The sequence below is a fragment of the Sprattus sprattus genome (assembly GCF_963457725.1).
Source record: "Sprattus sprattus genome assembly, chromosome: 2".
In the NCBI taxonomy this organism is placed as follows: Eukaryota; Metazoa; Chordata; class Actinopteri; order Clupeiformes; family Clupeidae; genus Sprattus; species Sprattus sprattus.
Genome location: NC_137921.1, coordinates 60,514,475 through 60,536,085, shown reverse-complemented (window position 1 = coordinate 60,536,085; position 21,611 = coordinate 60,514,475). Strand labels below are relative to the sequence as shown.

The window sequence follows — 21,611 nt, the reverse complement described above, 5'->3', positions numbered from 1 at the left end:
CTGCATTCTTTTGCATTTAACCCCTTTCTTTACTTCTTTATACACTCTATTTATATATACATCTGTTTCCATACTTTGTTCTGTAGTACTTAGTGTGTTCCTATGTTTTTATGTTATGTAGTAGTACTTACTTATTGTGTATGTTTGTGTTTTTATGTTTACTGTATGCACCTATGCACCAGAACAAATTTCAGGTACGCACATACCTACGTGACAATAAATCTGTTTCTGATTCTGATTCTGATTCACTTTGACCTGACGATGGCCAACTTGAACTTCACAGGTTAAAGGTCCCTTGCGTTGCAGAATCGTCCCTAGAATACACAGTTCCTTTACGTGTCTGAAATCATGAACTAACATGCTCTCTCTTAGATTGAACATCCGGAGTGGGCTTGCTCACTTGGCATGAGCCTACCTTAACCGCACACTCTCACTGCTTTTGATTCTATTTCTCTGTAGGCACCCAAGCTCTTTTTACACTAATTTCCTCAGAGCATACGTTACTGGTCGTGGCTTGTGAAAGATTGGCATGTTCACTCTGCACTCTTATCTTCTGTTCTGAAGTCTTTGATGTTCCCATAGTCGTCAAAGAAAATATCTATGTGCTTCTCAAGTTTAGCTTTCAGTGTGGGTTGTACATGAGTTTTATAGCTTTGAAGACTGAAGCTCTTTTCCCAGTTCGGTTTTATCTTCTCTTGTAATGTTATGGCTGTCTGTTGCCTTTTACCTCCTCAAGTGGCAGTAAATAAGTGGAAGCTGCCACTTGCGGAGGTAAAAGGCAACAGACAGCCATTGTGAAATGCCCCCATGATCACATGCGATTAGTAGGCCGTTCAGAACTGTGACTAAGTCCGTTTCAGTGCTTGTTTCCAACATCATTCTTCGACATTCTTCTTGAACCACCAGATTGTGTTGAATACATTAACAGCATTGATAGCAACTTGCTGTAAATCATATTCAACACATTGGCAATAAACTGGTTTGGTCATCAATCAGTGTAGGTTTAACAGATATACAGTAAAAGGCAACTTGTAAAATAATTGTTATTATCAAAGATCAATGGTTATATTGATAACATAGCCTAAGCATTTGACTGGCTTGGCTCTAAACAATGACATTTCATGATGGTGGCACTGACATTTATTAAATGAATAAGGTTTAAGGCATAAACAATTTGTTGTGTTGCTGTTTGTACGAAATGCAATTACTGTTTTAGAAAGAAGTACTGTTTTTAAACGATTGCATTGATGTTGTGTACACATTTACATAATAGGCTTGTTTGATTTAAGGTAGTCAGTGTAACCTTGATTTAGTAGTCTACGTTGGGCTTTGCAGACTTGCAAACTGCGGTCGATAGTTATTTTGTAAGACATAATTTTCACAAAAGTTCAAATATCGAATTAAGGTTCCGGGCTTTTATTTTGACATCCCTGAAACCGGAACTGTGAACATATTTGTTATGAGGGTGATGTGTAGTACCAGAAATTCTCTGCTAGTAACAATAGTACTGTGCATCCGCAACTATCGGTTGTCCACCCATCCATCATAGACAGTAAAAGGACCCCCTCTCCTATGCTACTGCTACGTTGCGCCCAGTTGGACGGTTTTGTTGTTGTGTAGAGTTCTTCACTAAAGTAGCGTGGCTTTCTCGTGTCCTATTGACGCTGATTTCTTACTGCTATTTCGAGGACTAACGTTAGTGATTAATCGAATTGTGTAGTATATTACAATACATTTTTCCAGAATGAACAGTCGACTTCAAGAAATTCGAGAGAGACAGAAGCTAAGACGACAGCTTTTGGCACAACAGGTAAGTTAAAGTTTCCACAAGTTTTGCAGCCAGTTTTAACACATCAACAGTTTCTCAATCAGCCAAGTTGGTCTTGGTCAGATAAGTAACGTTTTAAGTGAAGTTTATTCCTTAGGTCAACCTTAAAAAGTTTGTACGCAGTTTTGATTAGGCACCTCAAAGGTTAGGTGGCTGAATGTTGTGCATTTGAATGACATCCTTCGGAGATGACCCAGTTATCAACAATAAACAAAAAAAATCTTGTCACTTTAATGGGATGGCTTTTCTTGCAAGATCGCTGTTTCAAGGGAGTTGGGTTTGACTTCTAACATAGATTCGTGCACGCCGGCTATTTCGATTTTTTTAACACGTGAACATGGTGAATGCTTAGCTGTACGCTGGTTTCCCTCCATATGTGCTACAAAGGGTGTCTTAAGGACAGCGGTGACCGTTTGGTCACTGTGTGAGGGACAATGGACCCTAGTCTTTTTATAAGTCTTACTCCTTTTCTAATTCAGTATGGCCAGAATAAGTAGCCTAACGTTGTAGGGCAGGCTATTACAAAAAAAATGGGCTAGCATAATTGGCTAACAGTGTATTAGCTTCAATACTTAAAACCTGCAATGAATCACTTAATATTCTTTTTAATTGTAAACCCAGCAACGAAGCTAGATTTCAAAAACGTATTTCAAATGAAACCCAGATACTTAGGAGAATTTTAGCGTATTAAAGTTCTTTTTTCACCAATATAATTAAAACGTGCATAGCTATTAAACGTTAGTCCGCCTACCTAGCATAACTGACCAGGGCCTGTTTTGGTAGAGGAATAGTCTGTAGACCTTTTTGAAAGTAACTTATAGTGGAAACTACCTTCAATTTTAAGATGATCAACACCAGGCTCAAAGGGGCAGAGAGGATGGGAGCCTTCATATATGCACAGGTGACAGTGAAACACAGGTGAACGCCAGTTTAATTTAGTGCATGCTAAGCATTGCACTGAACTGTTATCAGGTGGCTTCTTCTTCGTCGTCTTCTTCTTTTTTGTATTTTCCTCTTCGAACCCAACTTTGTTGTCTAGATCTTGTAAAGGACACGTATACAGTATATTTTTAATTTCCCTGAACTTTGTACTTTTTAAGATATTTAAGGAAACAACATTTCTCCCATGGACTTATATTGGCCTGGGTACACCCAGGAACCTGGTTCACTGACACCTGCCCAAATAAGGCTCCCTTTCTTTCGGTCCCTGTCAATATAGGCCTAATTGTATATCTAGGAGAAGAGGCACCTTCCATATTGTACTAGTTTTTCTATCTATCTATCTATCTATCTATCTATCTAACCTTTACAATTACTCTTACACTCCCTCTCTCTGATCACATTTTCTCTCCTTCCTTCCACCTTTAGTCTCTTCACTCTGACTCTCTTTTACTCTCCTTCTTCTGGCAACCACTACCATAATGCCAACCTAAGACTACCCTAGCAACAGCATATGAAACCGCTTCAATTACCATAGCAACCACCATGTGTACCCTAGCAACCACATCTGTTACCTAAGCAACATCCTAGCAACGGCTACCATAATGATAACCTAGCAAACACCTTAGCAAACACCATGGCTGTGTCTAAAATTGTAGACTTCAAACACTGACGTTCAGGGCGTAGGGCATTCACATTGAAGAGACCAGCAGAATTCAGGGCACTGAAAGTACCCGGATTGCGCCCTGCAAACGGTCACAAAAATGCAGTGTGAAATGATGGTTTGCTAGCTTTAGCTTTTAGTCAAAAGTAGGCAGACAGGTAGATAGGGTCACAGGCAGGTAAGCCATCCAATAATTTAAAAGCTTTTTACAGCCCTGTGACTGCAACTGATGACAGATTTTCTTTTCTTTTTTATTGTTAGAGCATTTCATTTTTTCATTGCTATCGGAATATAAAGAGAATTTTAAGAAATATACAAAAAATATAAATGGTCTATCTTGCCTTTAATAATATTTGGTATGTTTTTCTTGCAGCTTGGGGCTGAGAGTGCAGATAGCATTGGTGCTGTGCTCAACAGCAAAGATGAACAGAAGGAAATTGAGGAGACGAGAGAGATTTGCAGGTGAGTTGGAGTAGCTCTTGTACTCCATAAGGAGTTGTCGTTAGACTGCTGTGGGTCCAAATAACAAACATGATCAATTCATCATGACATTGCTGTGGGTCCAAATAACATACATGATCAATTCATCATGGCACTTCTGTGGGTCCAAATATCATACATGATCAATTCATAATGACATTGCTGTGGGTCCAAATAACATACATGATCAATTCTTAAAACACTTACCTCCTACTGCATCATCGCTCCTCTTGGAAATTTCTCTGTTAATTCTTTTTTAGATTTGGCTGCATCTGGACAACTACATGCTTGATTGCTATTAATTGAGAATTGTCCAAAAAGTGTATATGTTCATAAAATGGTTTTTCAAGGTAATTTAATGAAAAGGTTACCGTTTTCTGGCCTAGAATCTGAATGAAATATCTTTCATTTTGGATGCATTATATCAGGTTTTTCGGTGGTAGGACACTGTAAATAACATTAATTTGGATGTTTTAGTTCTTAAAAGGTATGTGGGTTCTGTCTATTGTGTGCATTCTGAAGGGTATCTCTGGACACATTGGTGCCAGCCACCAAACGGAAGTGCCAGGAGGGAGAGGATCCTGAAGATGATGTAGTGGATCACCGGGTGAGAACCAATAATAAACCTTTTGTTGTACCCTTTGTTGCAGACTTAAAGTTGTATGTAAACATTTGGGCACCCCTGGGCAGCTTCCATATTAAATTGTTTGAGTGATGAGTGAATGATGATGAGTGTCGTGAAAGATGTTAACGTTTGTGCATGCGTTGACTTGCATGTGCAGGACGAATTGGTCGGTGACATAAAAAAAAACACATAGACCAATACCTTTGAGCTGTGAACATTGAGGACACTAGGGGCGGTTACATCCCGGTGTTTTAAAGGACTCATCTATTTCATGTGGTTTAGTTATTGAGGTGCTGTAACTTTAAAGTGACAAATCTTTGATTTTGCCTCTTTCCAAAAGGATGAGATTGAACCTCAGCAGCCAGATGTGAATGGGCCATATGATGAAGTTTACAAAGACTCAAGCACCTTCCTTAAGGTAGAGATCAGAGTTATTTGTCATTAGTATGCATGTTGTGAGGTTTAAACTATTTTAAAATCTTTATGTTTCTGAAAGTTGATTTGTAATGTCTAATGTGTACAGTCACTGTTACAGGGATGGTGGAAGCACTGATCAGCATTAAAGTGAAATTAATGAATAAACTATGCTCAGTTCTGACCCTTCTACATTGTTCTAGGGAACTCAAAGCCTGAATCCTCATAATGATTATTGCCAACACTTTGTGGACACTGGGCATCGTCCACAGAACTTCATCAGAGACGTAGGTAAGCATGGGGTAATTAAGTCAGTATTGGGGCCCAATGAAATACGTTTTTATTTATTGGCATTCCAATTTTTATCCATTTTATTTTTCTTCTAGATTGTATTATATCAAGATCCTGTTTGTCATCATGAAATATATGTCCTGTCATAAATTGGGTACCCTTTTTTATTTTTTAACAGTCCCCTAGTATTTACCCGGTAATATGGGAAATGATTGTATGGTATAGGGTACTAATTACAAGTAACAAGTAGGAAAATACAGAGGAACTACAGCTGAAATACTTAGAAAAACCTCCACTATTGTCCAATAACTCCCCAAATACCATGATGTATTAACTCAATTTACTGATGGTTGGTAATAACTCAAATAGAATTGTGTTCTGGGAAAGTCATTCTTGGTAACACTTCCTCTGTTGCTCATCAATTTGTTATCCAATTGTAGTTATCCAAGGTTTATTTAGGCACCAGCCCACGTTTAATTATATACCACCTAGAGATTAAGATGGCACTTTGCATTATATTTTTTATTGTTATTGTAACTGTGTTTTTTTTGTCTTTCTCCCTAGGTCTGGCAGACCGATTTGAGGAGTACCCCAAACTCCGAGAGCTGATTCGACTGAAAGATGAACTAATTTCCACCACAAATACACCACCCATGCAAGTCTCCAAGATACATTTCAATATTACATCACTAATGTTTCATCTTGTGCAGTATATTGCATCGACCTCAGATACAATCTCTATTTAGGCAGGCCAACTTATTAGGTTCTCTAACATACTCAATATTTCTAATCTCTGACTGGCATTTGCTTTATGTGTGGTAGGTATTTGCAGGCAGATCTGGATGCTTTTGACCTGCGAGATCTGAAGTGCAAGTTTGATGTGATCCTCATCGAGCCACCCCTAGAAGAGTACTACAGAGAGTCAGGCATCATCGCTAGTGAACGCTTTTGGACTTGGGATGATGTAAGTGACTGCATTTCTTTTAAGGTCTTATCCGTATGTGGCTGAGTAATGCAGTGCTTGTGCTGTGTGTATGTGCTTTTCTCTAACAGTTAATAATGGTCCAATGCAACTCTTTCAGATTATGAAGCTGGAAATTGAAGAGATATCTGCTCTCAGATCATTTGTATTTCTGTGGTGTGGTTCAGGAGAAGGCCTGGACCTGGGCAGAATGGTAAGCCCCACATTCATTAGGGAACACTGTTGTCTTGAAGGAGAGTGGCAATGTTTTAAAGTAGGAGGGGAAGAAAAGAGACAAAGTGGGTGCAAAGGTTAGGATAAGGGCTAGGATAAGGGTTAGGGGCTAGGGCTAGGATAAGGGCTATGGGCTAAAGTTAGGGTTAGGGGCTAGGGCCTTTAATTGTCAGATAAATATATTATAATATTATTCCGGGCCGTGTTTTGTACTGATTGTTATTTTGAACCTCCAAATATCACACTGTAATGTTAGAAGCTATAATTTGTCCGACCCCTGTTGTCTTTACTGTAGGCTTTCCAGGTTAGCTTAGAATAGCTTATGTTAGCTTGCTAGCTTGCCAGAGCAGCTATCTAGAATGCAAAGGCATTAACTTGCTGTTGACAGTCAACAGTCAGACAGTCAATTTACCGAGTTCCATGAAGACAAGAAAAATATCATCTGAAATATATAGGCTTTAATCAATCCACAGGCTTATACATTCATCTGACAATTAAAGCTATTAGCTACCCCCATTTTTTTCAATGGGCAAATAAGTGATTAGAAATGGCAGTTCAAAAAGAAAACAATCCATTCTATCGAAAACCGTGATTTAAGCCAAGTACACACAGCATTAGGGCAGTCCTGTGAATTCCAGAGTAGTTTTAATATCGTGAACACTGTGGTATAAGAGATAAGTAAAAAATAACAGGTTGATTAACAATAATAATAATAAAACTTAAAGAAAGTTAAAACTGCTGTATAGTGATACTGAAGGAAAAACTTCTTATAGAGCAGATGATGAGAGAAAAAATATAGTTATTTATAGTTATCAAATACTACAAAGTAGGAAGTCAAGACAGGACTTTAAAATACATTTCAGTACCACTCTGTGAGAAGGTTAAATCCCCCCCACACACTCATATACTTTGTAAAAATGTTTCTTTGAGCTGCCTCTTAAAATGAATGGTGCATAGAGCCTGTGAATATGTAGGAGCTGTTAAGAAGCATGTGTGTTAAGGAGCCTGTGTGTTAAGGAGCCTGTGTGTTAAGAAGCCTGTGTGTTAAGAAGCCTGTGTGTTAAGAAGCCTGTGTGTTAAGAAGCCTGTGTGTTAAGAAGCATGTGTGTTAAGAAGCATATGTGTTAAGGAGCCTGTGTGATAAGGAGCCTGTGTGATAAGGAGCCTGTGTGTTAAGGTGCATGTGTGTTAAGAAGCATGTGTGTTAGGGTGCATGTGTGTTAATAAGCATATGTGTTAAGAAGCCTGTGTGTTAAGGAGCCTGTGTGTTTTTGCAGTGCCTGCGCAAATGGGGCTTTAGACGATGTGAAGATATATGCTGGATCAAGACCAATAAGAACAATCCTGGAAAAACTAAAACACTGGACCCAAAGGCCGTTTTCCAAAGAACAAAGGTTTGAGGGTTTAAAAAAATCTTTCTTCGCCAATCATCTCATTTTAATATTATGGTTTAGTGGGTGTCTTTCGCAGCTGGGCATGTATTTGTTTGACTCAAAACTTGATATAACTCATGTATTCCAGTTGCACTATAAACACAAGGCATCTTGCTTCACCATGAACCACTTCACATCTGTAGGATGGATGCATGCCTGGCAAACCCAACATTCTTGGCATGCAAACTGAGCCCAGAATCTGATGGTCAGGCCAGTAAACCAGACTGATCCTGGATCAGTGGCCAGTAAACCAGACTAATCCTGGATCAGTGGCCAAAATACCGTGGATTGTATCCCATCTAACTTTGTGTCAATGGTCGCCAGCTTGTTTTCAAATCGTACAGCGAGTGAGTCAGGCTTGGTTAGCAGGTCTGCTCTTAGCTCCACTAGCAGGTTTGCTAACGTAGCATTGTCGATAGCAGTGTCAACTGGGGCAGCTTGTTCTGACTTTTTCGAAGGCTGGTTTGGTCTGGACGACATGTTGTTGGGTAAAAAAACTTGTTTGGGTGCCGTTTGGTGTTTAGTTGTCACTAAGTTGAGAATTTATATTGACTTATGGTCAAAGCAGAAACTGTGTGGCAGGAGCCTGAAGAAACACGGCTACTCCATTCTGCTCACCAACCGGAAGCCCCATATTATACAGTTTCAAGGCAAGGCCGGTTTATTGATATAGGACAATTCATACACATTGGTAAATAAAAGTGCTACCAATATCTTTCTTTCTTTCTGGTAATGTCCTCCCTTCCTGCCAGTCCCAAGGCTTACTTAAGCACACTAAATTACTCCACAAAGTTAGTCATCGGCAACTCCATTATTCCCACTTCACATTTTGTGATGATACACACAAAGATTGTTCTGGTGAGTGCAAATGGCAATTTGTTAACTGTTCTGTTTGGCTTCATCAGACCTTACATGGCTGATTATCTATTTCCACTCAGCCATACTGGACTGAATAAACCTGCTGAAAATGCCTGTGTTTCTATAATTAGTATATTATAATCTGCTAATTTAATTGCTATTTTATAACTAATGACCTTTTAGTCGGTGTTGGCATAATCATTTGTCATCACATAATGCTACAGCATTGCTATACATTTGGGTAATTAAGTCCAAAACAAACCTTTTCCATATTTAGACCCGCCCTCAGATCAATTCAAGTGTAGTCCAAAGCGGAACTGTAAATACCTATGTGCTGTGTTATTTTTGTGTACAGGAACATTGTCTGATGGGTATTAAAGGAACAGTACGGCGCAGTACTGACGGTGACTTCATCCATGCAAATGTGGACATTGACCTGATCATTACAGACGAGCCAGAGATTGGGAACATTGAGAAACCAGTGGAAATCTTCCACATCATTGAGCACTTTTGTCTTGGACGCAGGAGGCTGCATCTGTTTGGGCGTGACAGCACCATACGGCCAGGTGATGTTCAGACATAGAACATTGTTTACTGTATGGCCTTTTGACTGTGTGTATGTTCCTAAATTAGTCATTTTACTTTGTTACCACATTTCCACTACAGGAATAACGATTGAATTAAAATAGATATCCTAGTTATCCTGATGACTTCCATGATCACTGACCTATCTCCAACCTAGCATCATATCAAAAGTGCCTGAGTTCAGGGTAGGGGTGCTGATGATGCACAGCTTTGTGTAGCCACTATCCATATTAACAATGTCACTCGGACTGCATCTACGTAACATCTCAAGACGGCGCCATGCTTTACCACAGCTGTTAAAGAGTGCTTTAAACCCACCTTTTTAAACACGCATGCTTTCTCTAACTTCAGCTACATTTTATCGTTTTTATTGATGACTATTGCATGTTTTTATTGATATTGATGTGATGTAAGGTTACCTTGAGAGTCATGAAAGGTGCCATTAAATAAAATGTAGTAGTATTATAATGAATTCACAAGAAATAAGGAGCCAACTGAAGTAGGGTTTGACAAGTAAAGTAAAGTAGAAGTTATCATGCAGATGGGAGTGGACCATCATAGTGATACTGCACTGCCCTCATTCTTGTAGACAATGAAATAATTTTGCACGCTAGCTGACCTACTAGACAGAACTGAATATACTTCTTTAATTTTTTTTTTATCATCAGACAATGGCATATGGCTTTTCCAACAATGAGTAATTCAAATCAAATCTGTCACTTTCGTTGCAGTTGCATTTATTTTAGCAACATTGAACATTTACTGGAATTATTGTAAAATTGTAAAAAAGTAAGCTTGGTCCTTTTGTTTGCCATCTTTGTAAATAGGATAGTGTTCCTGTTTTATTTCTATGTTTGTTTTTCTATATGTAAATGTGATTTTTCTGTGTGGGTTTATTTCAGGATGGCTAACTGTTGGCCCTACACTGACAAATAGTAACTTGAATGCAGAAGCTTACTCCTCCAACTTCCTGATGTCCCACCTCTCTGGCTGCACAGAAGACATTGAGAGGCTTCGTCCCAAGTCTCCACCCCCCAAATCCAAGACTGAGAGGGGTGGGGGAGCTCAGCGGGGCGGCAGGGGGGGCCCAGCAGCTATCAGAGGGGACCGCGGGCGGGAGCGCAATCGACCCAACTTCAGAGGGGACCGGGGTGGCTTCAGGGGCCGTGGTGGACCCCACAGAGGATTTCCCCCACGCTAAAGTACAAGCAATCAATTTCAAAAGCTTCAGGATGTTGACACTTCCTTTGTATAGTGTTGATTTAAGTGTGACACAGCTCTATGCCCAAACCGGTTTTGTTTTGGAAATAAGTGCTTTGTGTTATTTCTGGTTTCAAATACTGAATGCCGAACGCTCTTGCAAATATTGTTTTTATCATCAACAGTTGATTGGTATTGTGTGGTAGTATTTAGTCTCTTAAACTGAAGTACAACAGGGGCTAATGTTTTGCATTTTACATAGTAAAACAATATCATGCTATAGTGTATGTTTTTGTTTCCCCCCACAACAGTCTCTGCTATCTGCCATGTAATGAAAACTATTTTGTCTTATTAAATTGCTCTAGTTTGGGGTCTCAAATTGATGGACAGATCTGGATCTTTTCAGATGTATGTAGAGGATGGGGGTAGAGCCATCATGGTGAGTCCATCACGTGGCAATTTGAAAATATGTCTCTTTATGGGAAATAAAGGGATAGGTCTGGTATTAAGTAGACACCTTTATGCAAAGTGACTTCCATTGGCATACCGCTGTAGTGAAAGTCACACCTGGGTTTGCCATTCAGAGTGTTTCTGTTAACCACTGCACAACCAGCACCCTTGAAGACAAGGCCAATACAGTCCCAATACACACTACCATTCACAAGTTTAGAATTATTTAGAAAACGTCTCCTACTCTTATCCATCAACTCGTATAATGACAAAATGACAGAGACGAGATTAGACATAATTATGAAATAATTTTGTGCTTCAAACCTTGCTTTCATCAAACTCAATTTAGTTTTCCATTTTATTAATTATACATGTTTTAACATCGTCTCAAGGCGCTTCATAAAGCCCAAGGGCTTAACCCCCCGCCTAGAGAACCACAGACCCAACACTGGCAAGGAGAAGTTGGGACCATCGTCCTCAGGCTGACTAGAGGGGAGGAGCAACAGAGAATCAGAAGCAGGCAGATAACTTCCTCCATAAACCACTGTTCCTAGGATTGGAACAAACATGTCTGTTTACAGGTCAGGTGACTTTAAATAGTTCTTGCAAACCTTTGAGGTGTTTTAGGGGTAATATGACACTTCTCCACAAAAATGCACCCTGAATGAACAGCATGTCTGAAGAAAGGAGAGGCACTTTATTTTTGTCAGGGTGTAGTCAACTCAGTGCACTTTTGTCAGGATGTAGTCAATTCAGTTAATTTTGTCAGGGTGTAGTCAATTCAGTTGACTTTTGTCAGGGTGTAGTCAATTCAGTTGACTTTTGTTAGGGTGTAGTCAATTCAGTTGACTTTTGTCAGGGTGTAGTCAATTCAGTTGACTTTTCTGAGGGTGTAGTCAATTCAGTTGACTTTTGTCAGGGTGGTCAATTCAGTTCATTTTTGTCCAGGTTTAGTCAATTCAGTGTTGTTTTGGATCTGTGATTAAGTGACCTCCTGTTGAAACAAGCTTGATGTGTTGACCCTCTGATGATACGGTCACATGTTAAGCCTGATCATACTCAATGCAGCTGACCTTTAGAGTGCAGTGCACGACCCACTTCTACACCATTAGCCATGATCTGGAAAAGCACCTCTTTCCTTAGAAACAGTTTAACTTATGACACTTCTGCTTACTTTTGATGCAGTGTTTCTCACCAACACCAGCTTGACTTACCTGAGGAATCCTCTGATGAACAGATACAGTCCAAGAGTGCTTCAGTGGAAGGGGTAGAACTCAAGATATGACCACTATATATAGCTGTTAACTTGGTCAATGCCACCAATTTGCTCAAATTTGATTGCTGTTCTGGAAATTGTGCAGAATATTAGATATTTCTTCATTGTACGGGTCCAAACATGAAACTATCAGCGGGTCCTGGTGTGGTCTCTGACTTTTTTTGAGCTCACTGTACCTACTAAAAGTGGAAAGTGGAAAGGAAATATAGTCACTGTCCAGTAAGTTATCGTTTTAGTATTGCCTGCTCTGATGCAACAATTTGATACAGCAGACAGTAGTTGGAGTTCCCTGAACTGGTAAAGCAAAACTATGTTTCATTCCCTGGTATTATACAAACTTAAACATGACAGTCAAGTTATTACATGATTAACACGTTCAGAGAAATAGATTATATATACATTTAGAGACCATACAGTCATTTTGACAGATACACAAACACAACTGACGGGTATTGGATGAATTTTGTGAATTCTGTTTTGAATGGTGCTTTTATTGCAATGTGTTGCATTCTCACATTCATGGATGTTTAAGAGATTTTGTTAGTCAAAGCATCACCTTTTCCTGCAAGGTCAGCATGTTCACCTTGTAAATAAGACATTGGGGCTGTATGCACAGGATGTGTACGTGTACATGAGTAAATTCCAACTATCTCAGTTTGAGCAGCCACATAATTCCATTATATGGACTTCCAAATAAGACTGATTCAGTAGATGAGAGCCTCCAGGATGATCCCGCAGGTGCTGGACCCAGTATGTGACTGATTGTCTAAACCATCCAATGGAAATGAAGTCTCCATGTGAGTCGTGAAAAGAGAAACATGCAGTCTTTCAAAAAAACATCTTCATTCATATTGTCCCACACAGCTGCACAGGTGCCTCTCCAGAAGAAGTAACAAGAATGATATACAAAACTGGACAAAAGGAGTAACATATACATATACATATATATATGTTGTATATATATATATATATATATACACAAACATACACACACACACATACATACACACACACATACACACACACACATATATATACACATATATATGTATATATATATATATTTCAATTATTTATATTACTTTTACATGGAAAAAGTGGAACCTTGTTTCAATCACTACAATTGCAATGGGAAGAGAAAATCTCTCAACCCCTTGCTGACAAACACCAAGCTGTAATTATCAGTAAGGCAACACATTAGTCAACACTCAGGTCCAATGTTACCCCTGTTTTCAGACAGTGAAGAAGTGATTCATAATACACCAAACAGATTGGAAATAGCATGAAATGGGAGGAAACGGGGTTAACATTGCTAGATAAATATTACACATCATACTGCATATCTGACTAATGAAAGCACAGAACATCATTGTATACAGCTTCTGCATTCATCTGCATTATTTCATTTACTAAGCGGCAAAATAGATAGTACATGACAAGAAGGAATGAACTGAAAGGCTGAATCACAAAGCACACTAGCAGGGAAGAATGGTGAGAGAGGGGAGAGGCAAGAAACACCTGAAGATAACATAGGCATAGTTTTCAGTGGATCTGGAGTGAACAGCAGAAACACTTCCAAAACACCAGAAAAGAACAGGGAAGCCTATAGTTGTGTCAAGGGGCTATGGCCAAGTTCTCTCAGAAGAACCTGAGAATTGTAAGCACTACTGTATCAGTGTTTATTAAGTCAAATAAACATTAAATTACATTCATGGGACTACTTTTCCATCACAATCTAAACCTGTTCAATATTTCTTCTGTGTTACTAGTAATGGCCCCTCAACATGATTTTTTTAATATAAAGTGCAAAACTAGATTGTATTTGTTGCAAATTCCTGGATACTTCTGAGTACAAAATGTATGTAAAATACAGCAAATATGTTTTACAAAGGTTAAGAAGATTGCCATTAAGGTGTACTTTTTCATTAAATAGTGAGAAGTCCTCTATGCGAAAATATATATACACGAGACACTTCAAATTTGGTATAAAAAAAAACATTTAGCAATTTCTGAAAATAATGGTGTTGACTGTCAATTACTAATCTTAAAAAATTAAATCAAAAGAAAGTGTCAGAGAAATGCTTAGTTGAAGGTGCATAGCATTGATTTTACTCTTCATAAACCATAAGTAAAGGTCCTGCCCAGTAAACATTGCATGTTCGCTTGAGTTTTGAAAAGATGTGGAAAGAGGGGCTCATATATTGCAGAGGTGGTGAGAGGCAACTGTGTCCAGTATGTCAGCAGGACATGGAAGGAGGATGGAGAGAGGGAGAGAAAGAGAGAGAGAGAGAGGCAACTGTGTCCAGTATGTCAGCAGGACATGGAAGGAGGATGGAGAGAATTGACGAAAAAAAACTAAAAAAAACATTCTAATTCTACCATGCATAAGCAAAACAGTGTAGTGTTATGTGTGTGTGAGTGTTATGTGGGTGTGAGTGTGTGTGTGTGAGAGTGAGAGTGTGTGTGTGTGTGTGTGTGTGTGTGTTTGATTTGTTAGGTTGAGAACATATCTCAAAGGAAATCAATACTACATTTCTGTCTCATCCAGGAAGATGAGGCTTGCATATGACACGAAGTTTTGAACATCGTGAGGCTTTGGTCATTACGTCTCAAATTGCAATGGCTCTTGAAAAGCCATCCTACATCAGATAACCAATACAAGCTTGCTAAAGCACATCAGTAGTGTTCTCTGAAAAACCAAGGTTCCACCTTTTCAGATTTGTTTAAGCTTTCACAATAGAGAAATTAAATAATATGGCCTTTTTAAATTAACCCGTACAAAAGCCAGTCCTTGCTGCTTTTCTCTCAGCAATATCACATTCAGCAGTCGCTAAAACCATTCTCTCGTGGATAGAGCAATCTGATCACCCACAGGAAATATTCAGACATTTTGCAAGAAATATAAATCTGGACATCCAATTATAACATCAGATATACAGTATTTATCTCTCTCACCCACACAGACAGACATATCCACAACCCCACACACACACAACCAACCATACAACTTAAAAAAGACAAGAGAACCAAAGAAAAATGGAAGCGAGTAGTTATGACCACAAACTTGAAGCACTACATATAATTGATTCTGATCAGGTACATATTCACATTGTCTGTTATATACAGGCTTACTGGTTAAGCAAAGTTTCAAATTTCTTTGTATCTCTGTGCTGTACTGAATGTAAACCATTGCCACCTAATCACTTGCATAACAGACTAACCCATTGTTAACAGGCACTGTAAAATAGTGCTGGATATTTGGCATAAAGTCCAATATGGTGGGGAAAAGGGCTTGTTACAGGGGTAAAGTAGATAAATCAGATCAATGGAATCGTTTGACCAACTCTCAAAACCGGATAGCCAGTTCCCAAAGAGGCACATCAGAAATGTTACAATACCAAATTAGAAACCATACGACTTTTTAAAGGCAACATCAGCTGGTCAACACACTAGCAAAACACTAGTCACAAGCAGTTTTCTTTTTTGTGGCTTCCTTTTCTACAGTTTCCCAATGAGCATGTATATTTTTATCCATCAATTCATTCATCTTATAAAAATAGGGGATTGATCAGTTAAACACAGGCTCAGGAACCCTCCATCTTCACCATTTCTTGGACAGATAAACAAAACAGAAATAAACGACAGGGTTTATATAGTACATATGAGATTCTTCCTGTCCATCGTACACAAATATGTTCTTATGCATTAGTAAGAAACCATTTCCAGGACTTGTCTAAAAACATTCATCACTCATCCACCAATTCAAACCATACAAGTTCTATCTCAATCAAAAACATTTAGACATACTGTATACAACAGAAGTGAGTACAACCCTGTGCAATTTCACCTAAATGTCAAATAATAAAAAAAATCGTACTACCTGACCATAATAGCATTACTTTTAAGTTGACAAGTAGAATGTTGAAAGTTGAACAGTAGGGTGTTTACTCTGTGTCTATATTTTAAATACAGGCCCCACATTAGGATTTCTATGCAACAAAAGTCAGGACAACTTTCATCGCTGAGGTTGAAATCTTTAATTTTTTCACAATCATTTTCTTTCTTTTCTTTTCTTTATTTTATTGATGTTCTGCCATTCTTCACAGACAATTTTTTGCAGCTGCTTTTTGCTGAAGGGGTTGTGTACTCTTTAAAATACCCCAAAGATGTTCTATTAGAATCAAGTCAGGCAACATACTGGCTAGCTCATAGTTTTCAATGTCTTCTTCTCTAGAAACCTCTTGCACTTTTTGGCCATTATTCTTGTGCTTTGGAATCGTCATGATGTTGGAATATTCCTTTTCTGCCGAGCTTCTGGAGACAGTGAGTCATCTTGTTAGGCAGTCTGTTGGTATATCCATAGGCACTCCATTTAGTTTCAATGATCAAAGGGTTTAAATTTGTGTGAGTGATTGCATTGAGTTTCTATTTTGACGCCAGTATTTTCAATATAGTCTTTCTTAAGTGTTTAAAGATTGTTCATAAGATGAAATATTTTACTTGTCAACTTAGAAGTAATGCAATAATTGAGAGGTGATACAATTTTGAATGATTTGACATTAAACTTACATTGCACAGGGGTGTACTCAGGTCTGTTGTATATTGTACCAAATGGACAGTAAGACTTTCAGTTTTCCTTGACAGTTATTTCTTAATGTAACCGAAGTGACCAAGACGACATCAAAGGTTGTCTTGTGGAATGGCATAAGAGAGGGCTTCTGAGTCAGTATTTGAATACATAGTACACAAATACACGCATGCAATGCATGCACTCGCGCACACACACGCACGCACACCCTGACACCCTCCCCACACACACACACACCAGAAACTGGACACATCACCTACATTGATCAATATTAATTGAGTAGAATCAAACACCTAAGTTGCTCTGTCATCCTAGAGTGATGCTGAACATTATGTGAAGAACCTTGCATATGCAGAAAAAGACATTGATAAGAACGGCTGAAATATCCCCTTGAAAAAGCTTTTGACTTCCTCAGGGCCAAATACTGATACACCACACTGAATGAGATCTGAAGGAATCTTAATGATCCCTAAATCCTCTTGTCAAGGGTTATTGCTTGGTAAGACACACTGTTTCTCCCAGCCTTGAGGTATGTGGGAACATTGGACTACTTGGAGTTGTGGATCCTTAGCAGTTGAGTTATACGGAAAGAAAAACTTGTAGTGCCGATAGACAGTGTCTGACTGAAACACAGTAGTCACAGGAGCAGTCAAAAAGCTGTAGTGTGCAGCCTTTAGTGGGAGGACCAGTGACATTATCACACCAGATCCAGAGGAAAGGAACGCAAGGGTGTTTTACTCTTGGGAATAAAGTATTTGGTGCATCACATTGCTGCACTGAGCATGTATTTATATTTCCTTGAGATGCTTTAAAGAACTGAAGGTGAATTATAATGATTATTTAACACACCTGATTAGATACATTTCTATATTCCAATAACATGATAATTTCTTTTGTCAATACATTTGCAGGCCGATGTGTTTTCTCTGTGGAAAACATCACTTCATTCTGGGGCATTCTTAATACGGACATCAGAAAAGCACATGTCCTGTAGCATAGAAAACCTGATTTAAGAAATCCACAATATTGATGTTTTAAAAGTGACAGTTGTTTTAAGGTAGGTAGGTAGAAAGAGAATGTCTTTGCCTGTGCTGCACAACAATGCCATCCTGCCTGGAACACAACACTCCCAGACCAACAGGAGCCTGCAAGGCTCTTCTTCACAGCTGCTGAGGGGTGGGGCGCTCTCCCAGGTGAAACCTGTAGTAGACTTTATACTACAGTGCAGTATACATCTGTTCCTTCTGCCATTGACAACAGACAGATATGAATTCAACTGCCCCCACATTATAATAATAAAAATAACAAACTGGGAAAGGTATCCCATCAGGCACTGTATGGAGCCATGTGTCACAGACCCAGCTGAAACTAAGCCTTCAATGCACGGGAAAGAAACACCATCCCCAATACTTGGCCAAAGCCAGTGTTAACAAATCCTTCTAGAAAAAGGCCAAAGTTTCCCATGTTGCCCCTCTGGATTCAGACGCTCCCCTGGTCTCCAAGCAGCACTGGGAGAAACTGACTGAGAGGGCAAAACTAGGGAGAGGTAGCACGTCCCTCAAACACAGCTGGTCTGGAACAGGATCCTCCTCCACACAGATGTAGATTTTGAAAAGTCGGTGGTCAAAATAGAAAGCTCCAAGATACCTTTACTGCCAAGGGAACACCCCATCAATGGAGTATAGCCCCAGATTCAGTAATGCTGCTCACTGTAAAGAAATCAAACATGAAGAAAACCGATCTCTATGTGTAAAGAAGCTTCTCCACTCTCCTCAGGGGTTCACTCTGTCAGGAGCTGCTGCAGGAGACTCTTCTGCTGTGACTGGGCCGACTGCGCTCCACCGGGCCCTTTATGGGGCCCCATAGGACCTGGCTGGTTGAGATAGGAGTCACTCCCTACCAGGTTTACTGTGCACTGAACATCAGCAAACACCTGAACCTGCTGTACCTGGAAGAAAACAAATCCCAACATGGAGCTTCAGTCAATAAGTCCAATACGCACACTCTCTGTGTTGGTTAAACATTATTAAGAGTATATCTTACGATGTTCAACACAGTCGGAACAGATTTGTTTTATGTACAGATCTATTTTACCTGATCATTACATATGGAGCTGACACTGCCAAGGTTGCTGTTGCCCATGGCAACAGGAGACCCCATTGGAGGAATTGCTCCAACAGCCCCTGAGGCCCCAGCCATGGACACCGTGATACTCATGTTATTGTATAAGCCCTGGGGGGTATTCTGTCCAGTCTGGCTAAACAAACTTAGGAAATAGAAAAACATGTCAATAAACATGGTATTCCATGTAAAAAAGGGTAAAAGTTAGATTGGGTGGATTCAATACCTGTTGTTGCCTATTCCGGCTTGCTGCCAATTTGCATTAATATCTGTTGATTGGTATATAGTTGACTGTTGGGCCTGTTGCAACAGAGCATTCTGTGAGGTGGAATTCTGTGGTGCCAGAAGGGGGCTGGTTGGGCTGAGTTCAGGCGGGAAAGATGGGTCTCCTGGCTGAACTAGGCCTGGAAGCAAATAGAAAAATCAGAAGGACTTGGAACATGGTACCATTTTTGAAAACATTTTACAAAGCTCTTTATGATCAAATAACAATCAAATAACGTGAAGGGAGTTTACCTTGTCCTTCAAACTGCTGAAACTTACCGTATTGTCCAGGGGAATTCACTGCGGCCCCAAACTGCCCTTGTACAGTTCCCATCATGTTCTGGTTCCCCAAGGTCCCCCTTCCAGGAAGTTTGGGTTCGAGAGACCCTCTCATTGGATTGAAATGACTGGGCGAGGAGGGGGGGCTGCCTGATCCAGTGCTATATCCAGCTGAGAAGCCAAAAGGCTGTTGTTGGCTCTGTGATAGGCCCTGGCCTGGCTGTGGCTGCTGAAGAGCTTTAGGTAGACGCTGGATCCCCAGCTGGCCCGGGGCCATGCTCTGCCTCATCATCAAGACCTTCTGCTGGAGAAGCTGTCGTTGGCGATGCTGGAAGCTGTAGAGCTCCCTCTGCCGCTGAGCCAGCATCTGAGCATTCAGTGGAGGCTGGTACAGTAGTAATGAACAGGTTAACATATAGATCCTCACATGGCCACATATATTAACACAAGCATCCACACACAGTTAAAACAATGAATGTCTATGCATATGAACAAATACCTCTCAAACCAGAACAAAGAGTTGAACACAAGAAAAACATGGGCAGAAACACAGACATACTGACATTAGCACTTCTGCTAAAGTCACACTGATGCGCACCTGTGATGACAGCTGTGGTGGTTGTAAGCCTGACTGTTGCAGTCCCATGGAAACAGGTCCTCCCTGTGGAAACTGCCCCATAGCCAGAAGGCGATTCTAGAGACACAGAAATATGTGGTTCACTGATTAGAAGTGCTTTCTCAACACAACTGTCTTACCACGGTCATTCCAACCGCCTAACCATGGTCATTCCAACTGTCTAACCATGGTCATTCCAACCGTCTTACCATGGTCATTCCAACCGCCTAACCATGGTCATTTCAACTGTCTTACCATGGTCATTCCAACCGTGGTACAATGATTTAGTGTTTCTAAGTGTTTCCCATGGTTTGTATATTCTCAGATTGGACCCTATAATTTACAACTAAACTAAATATAGCATCGATGGCCCCCTGAAACCCTCCTATGCTGCTCCAGACATGTCCCAGAAGCCCTCTTCTGCGGCCCGGTGATCTGTAAATAATGTTTTAAATATCTAAATTGATAATGAGTATGAGTAGCTGTGAGAGTAAGAGGCCAATAGTTCCAGGTTCCAGGATGCTGGAGTAGAGCCCGCTGAGTGGCCGGTGAGTGTATGTATATAATTTGTAGCTGTCTACGTGGATTGACAACAATTTACAGCTGAACACCTGCAGCCCCAATATCTAGCGCGGTCAGATTAATAAATTGTTCTTGGCCGATGATATTTAAGGGATAATGTATTGTTCGGCGGTCATTATCCAAAAATAAATCCCGACGGGACGAACAGCACCCCGACGCGCAGCCGAGGGGTCTTGTTTCGTCCTGGAGGGGTTATCCCGCTTACGGTTAGTTGCCAATACAATAGTAGACATTCCTACAAAATACCTCTTTTTTTATGATTTTGTTTCGTGATTTCTGCTAAGAATAATATGGTGTATCTAATTAAGTGGCCGGTGAGTGTATATATATACAAACTAAGTAAAAATGTACTAACCGGTTCTAATCATAAGCCCCTGTAAAAGCATCATTGTCAACAATGCCTATCACAATATATTTGGGTAGTGTTCCTTCCTCCATGCATTCCAGCTATAATGGAGACATTTTTTAGATAAACTCAATATCAATGGGATATTTTGCCGTGCTAAGAACAATGCCTAAGTGTGACCTAGTCTTATAGCAAGAGATATAGAAACTTTCACAGACAACGATGCTGTAAGAAGAATGTTTATTTTGTATGTCACGACGTCATTAGCCAGAATTAATTCTTTGATTGGGTCATTTGTATTTTAATATCAACACAGTTTTTCATGAAAAATATTTTGCTGTGGATCAGTGTCAACAATTCCATTGGCATTGGTAAAGGCACTCTCTTTGTCTGTCCAGTAAGTTACATCCAGGTTATTCCAGGGTGTGATGCTCATAGTTCATTGGTCATTCTATGATGCTACGATATGGATAACCTCAGATAAAATAGTAGCCCCAGAGTAGTTTATCAACCCAACAGTCATCCTGTCTGCAATGTCTGTCCCATCAGTCCCTTATGATAGCAATATAGTTTTCAC

At 39.8% G+C, this 21,611-nt stretch overlaps 2 protein-coding genes across 3 annotated transcripts in view; one reads left to right on the top strand and one right to left on the bottom strand.

The window, feature by feature from the left end:
- Nucleotides 1-1,505: 1,505 nt before the first annotated feature.
- On the top strand, nt 1,506-10,809 carry mettl14 (methyltransferase 14, N6-adenosine-methyltransferase non-catalytic subunit). The gene is made up of 11 exons (XM_080833262.1): nt 1,506-1,810; nt 3,805-3,893; nt 4,434-4,518; nt 4,877-4,954; nt 5,154-5,241; nt 5,806-5,896; nt 6,064-6,205; nt 6,324-6,416; nt 7,714-7,830; nt 9,083-9,293; nt 10,215-10,809. Exons 1-11 carry the CDS (start codon nt 1,745-1,747, stop codon nt 10,511-10,513), a joined length of 1,359 nt encoding a protein of 452 aa, XP_080689388.1. The 5' UTR covers nt 1,506-1,744; the 3' UTR covers nt 10,514-10,809.
- A 4,024-nt stretch (nt 10,810-14,833) lies between these two features.
- The window catches only part of ncoa1 (nuclear receptor coactivator 1), a 62,064-nt gene continuing 55,286 nt past the window's right edge, over nt 14,834-21,611 (bottom strand). For both annotated transcript variants that reach the window (XM_080832498.1, XM_080832497.1), the window contains exons 16-20: nt 20,089-20,184; nt 19,491-19,875; nt 19,174-19,351; nt 18,921-19,092; nt 14,834-18,774 (exon numbers count right to left, since the gene is read on the bottom strand). In XM_080832498.1, coding sequence (XP_080688624.1) covers nt 18,607-18,774; nt 18,921-19,092; nt 19,174-19,351; nt 19,491-19,875; nt 20,089-20,184 — 999 coding nt within the window. In that variant the 3' untranslated portion in view covers nt 14,834-18,606. The remainder of the gene's footprint in view (nt 18,775-18,920; nt 19,093-19,173; nt 19,352-19,490; nt 19,876-20,088; nt 20,185-21,611) is intronic.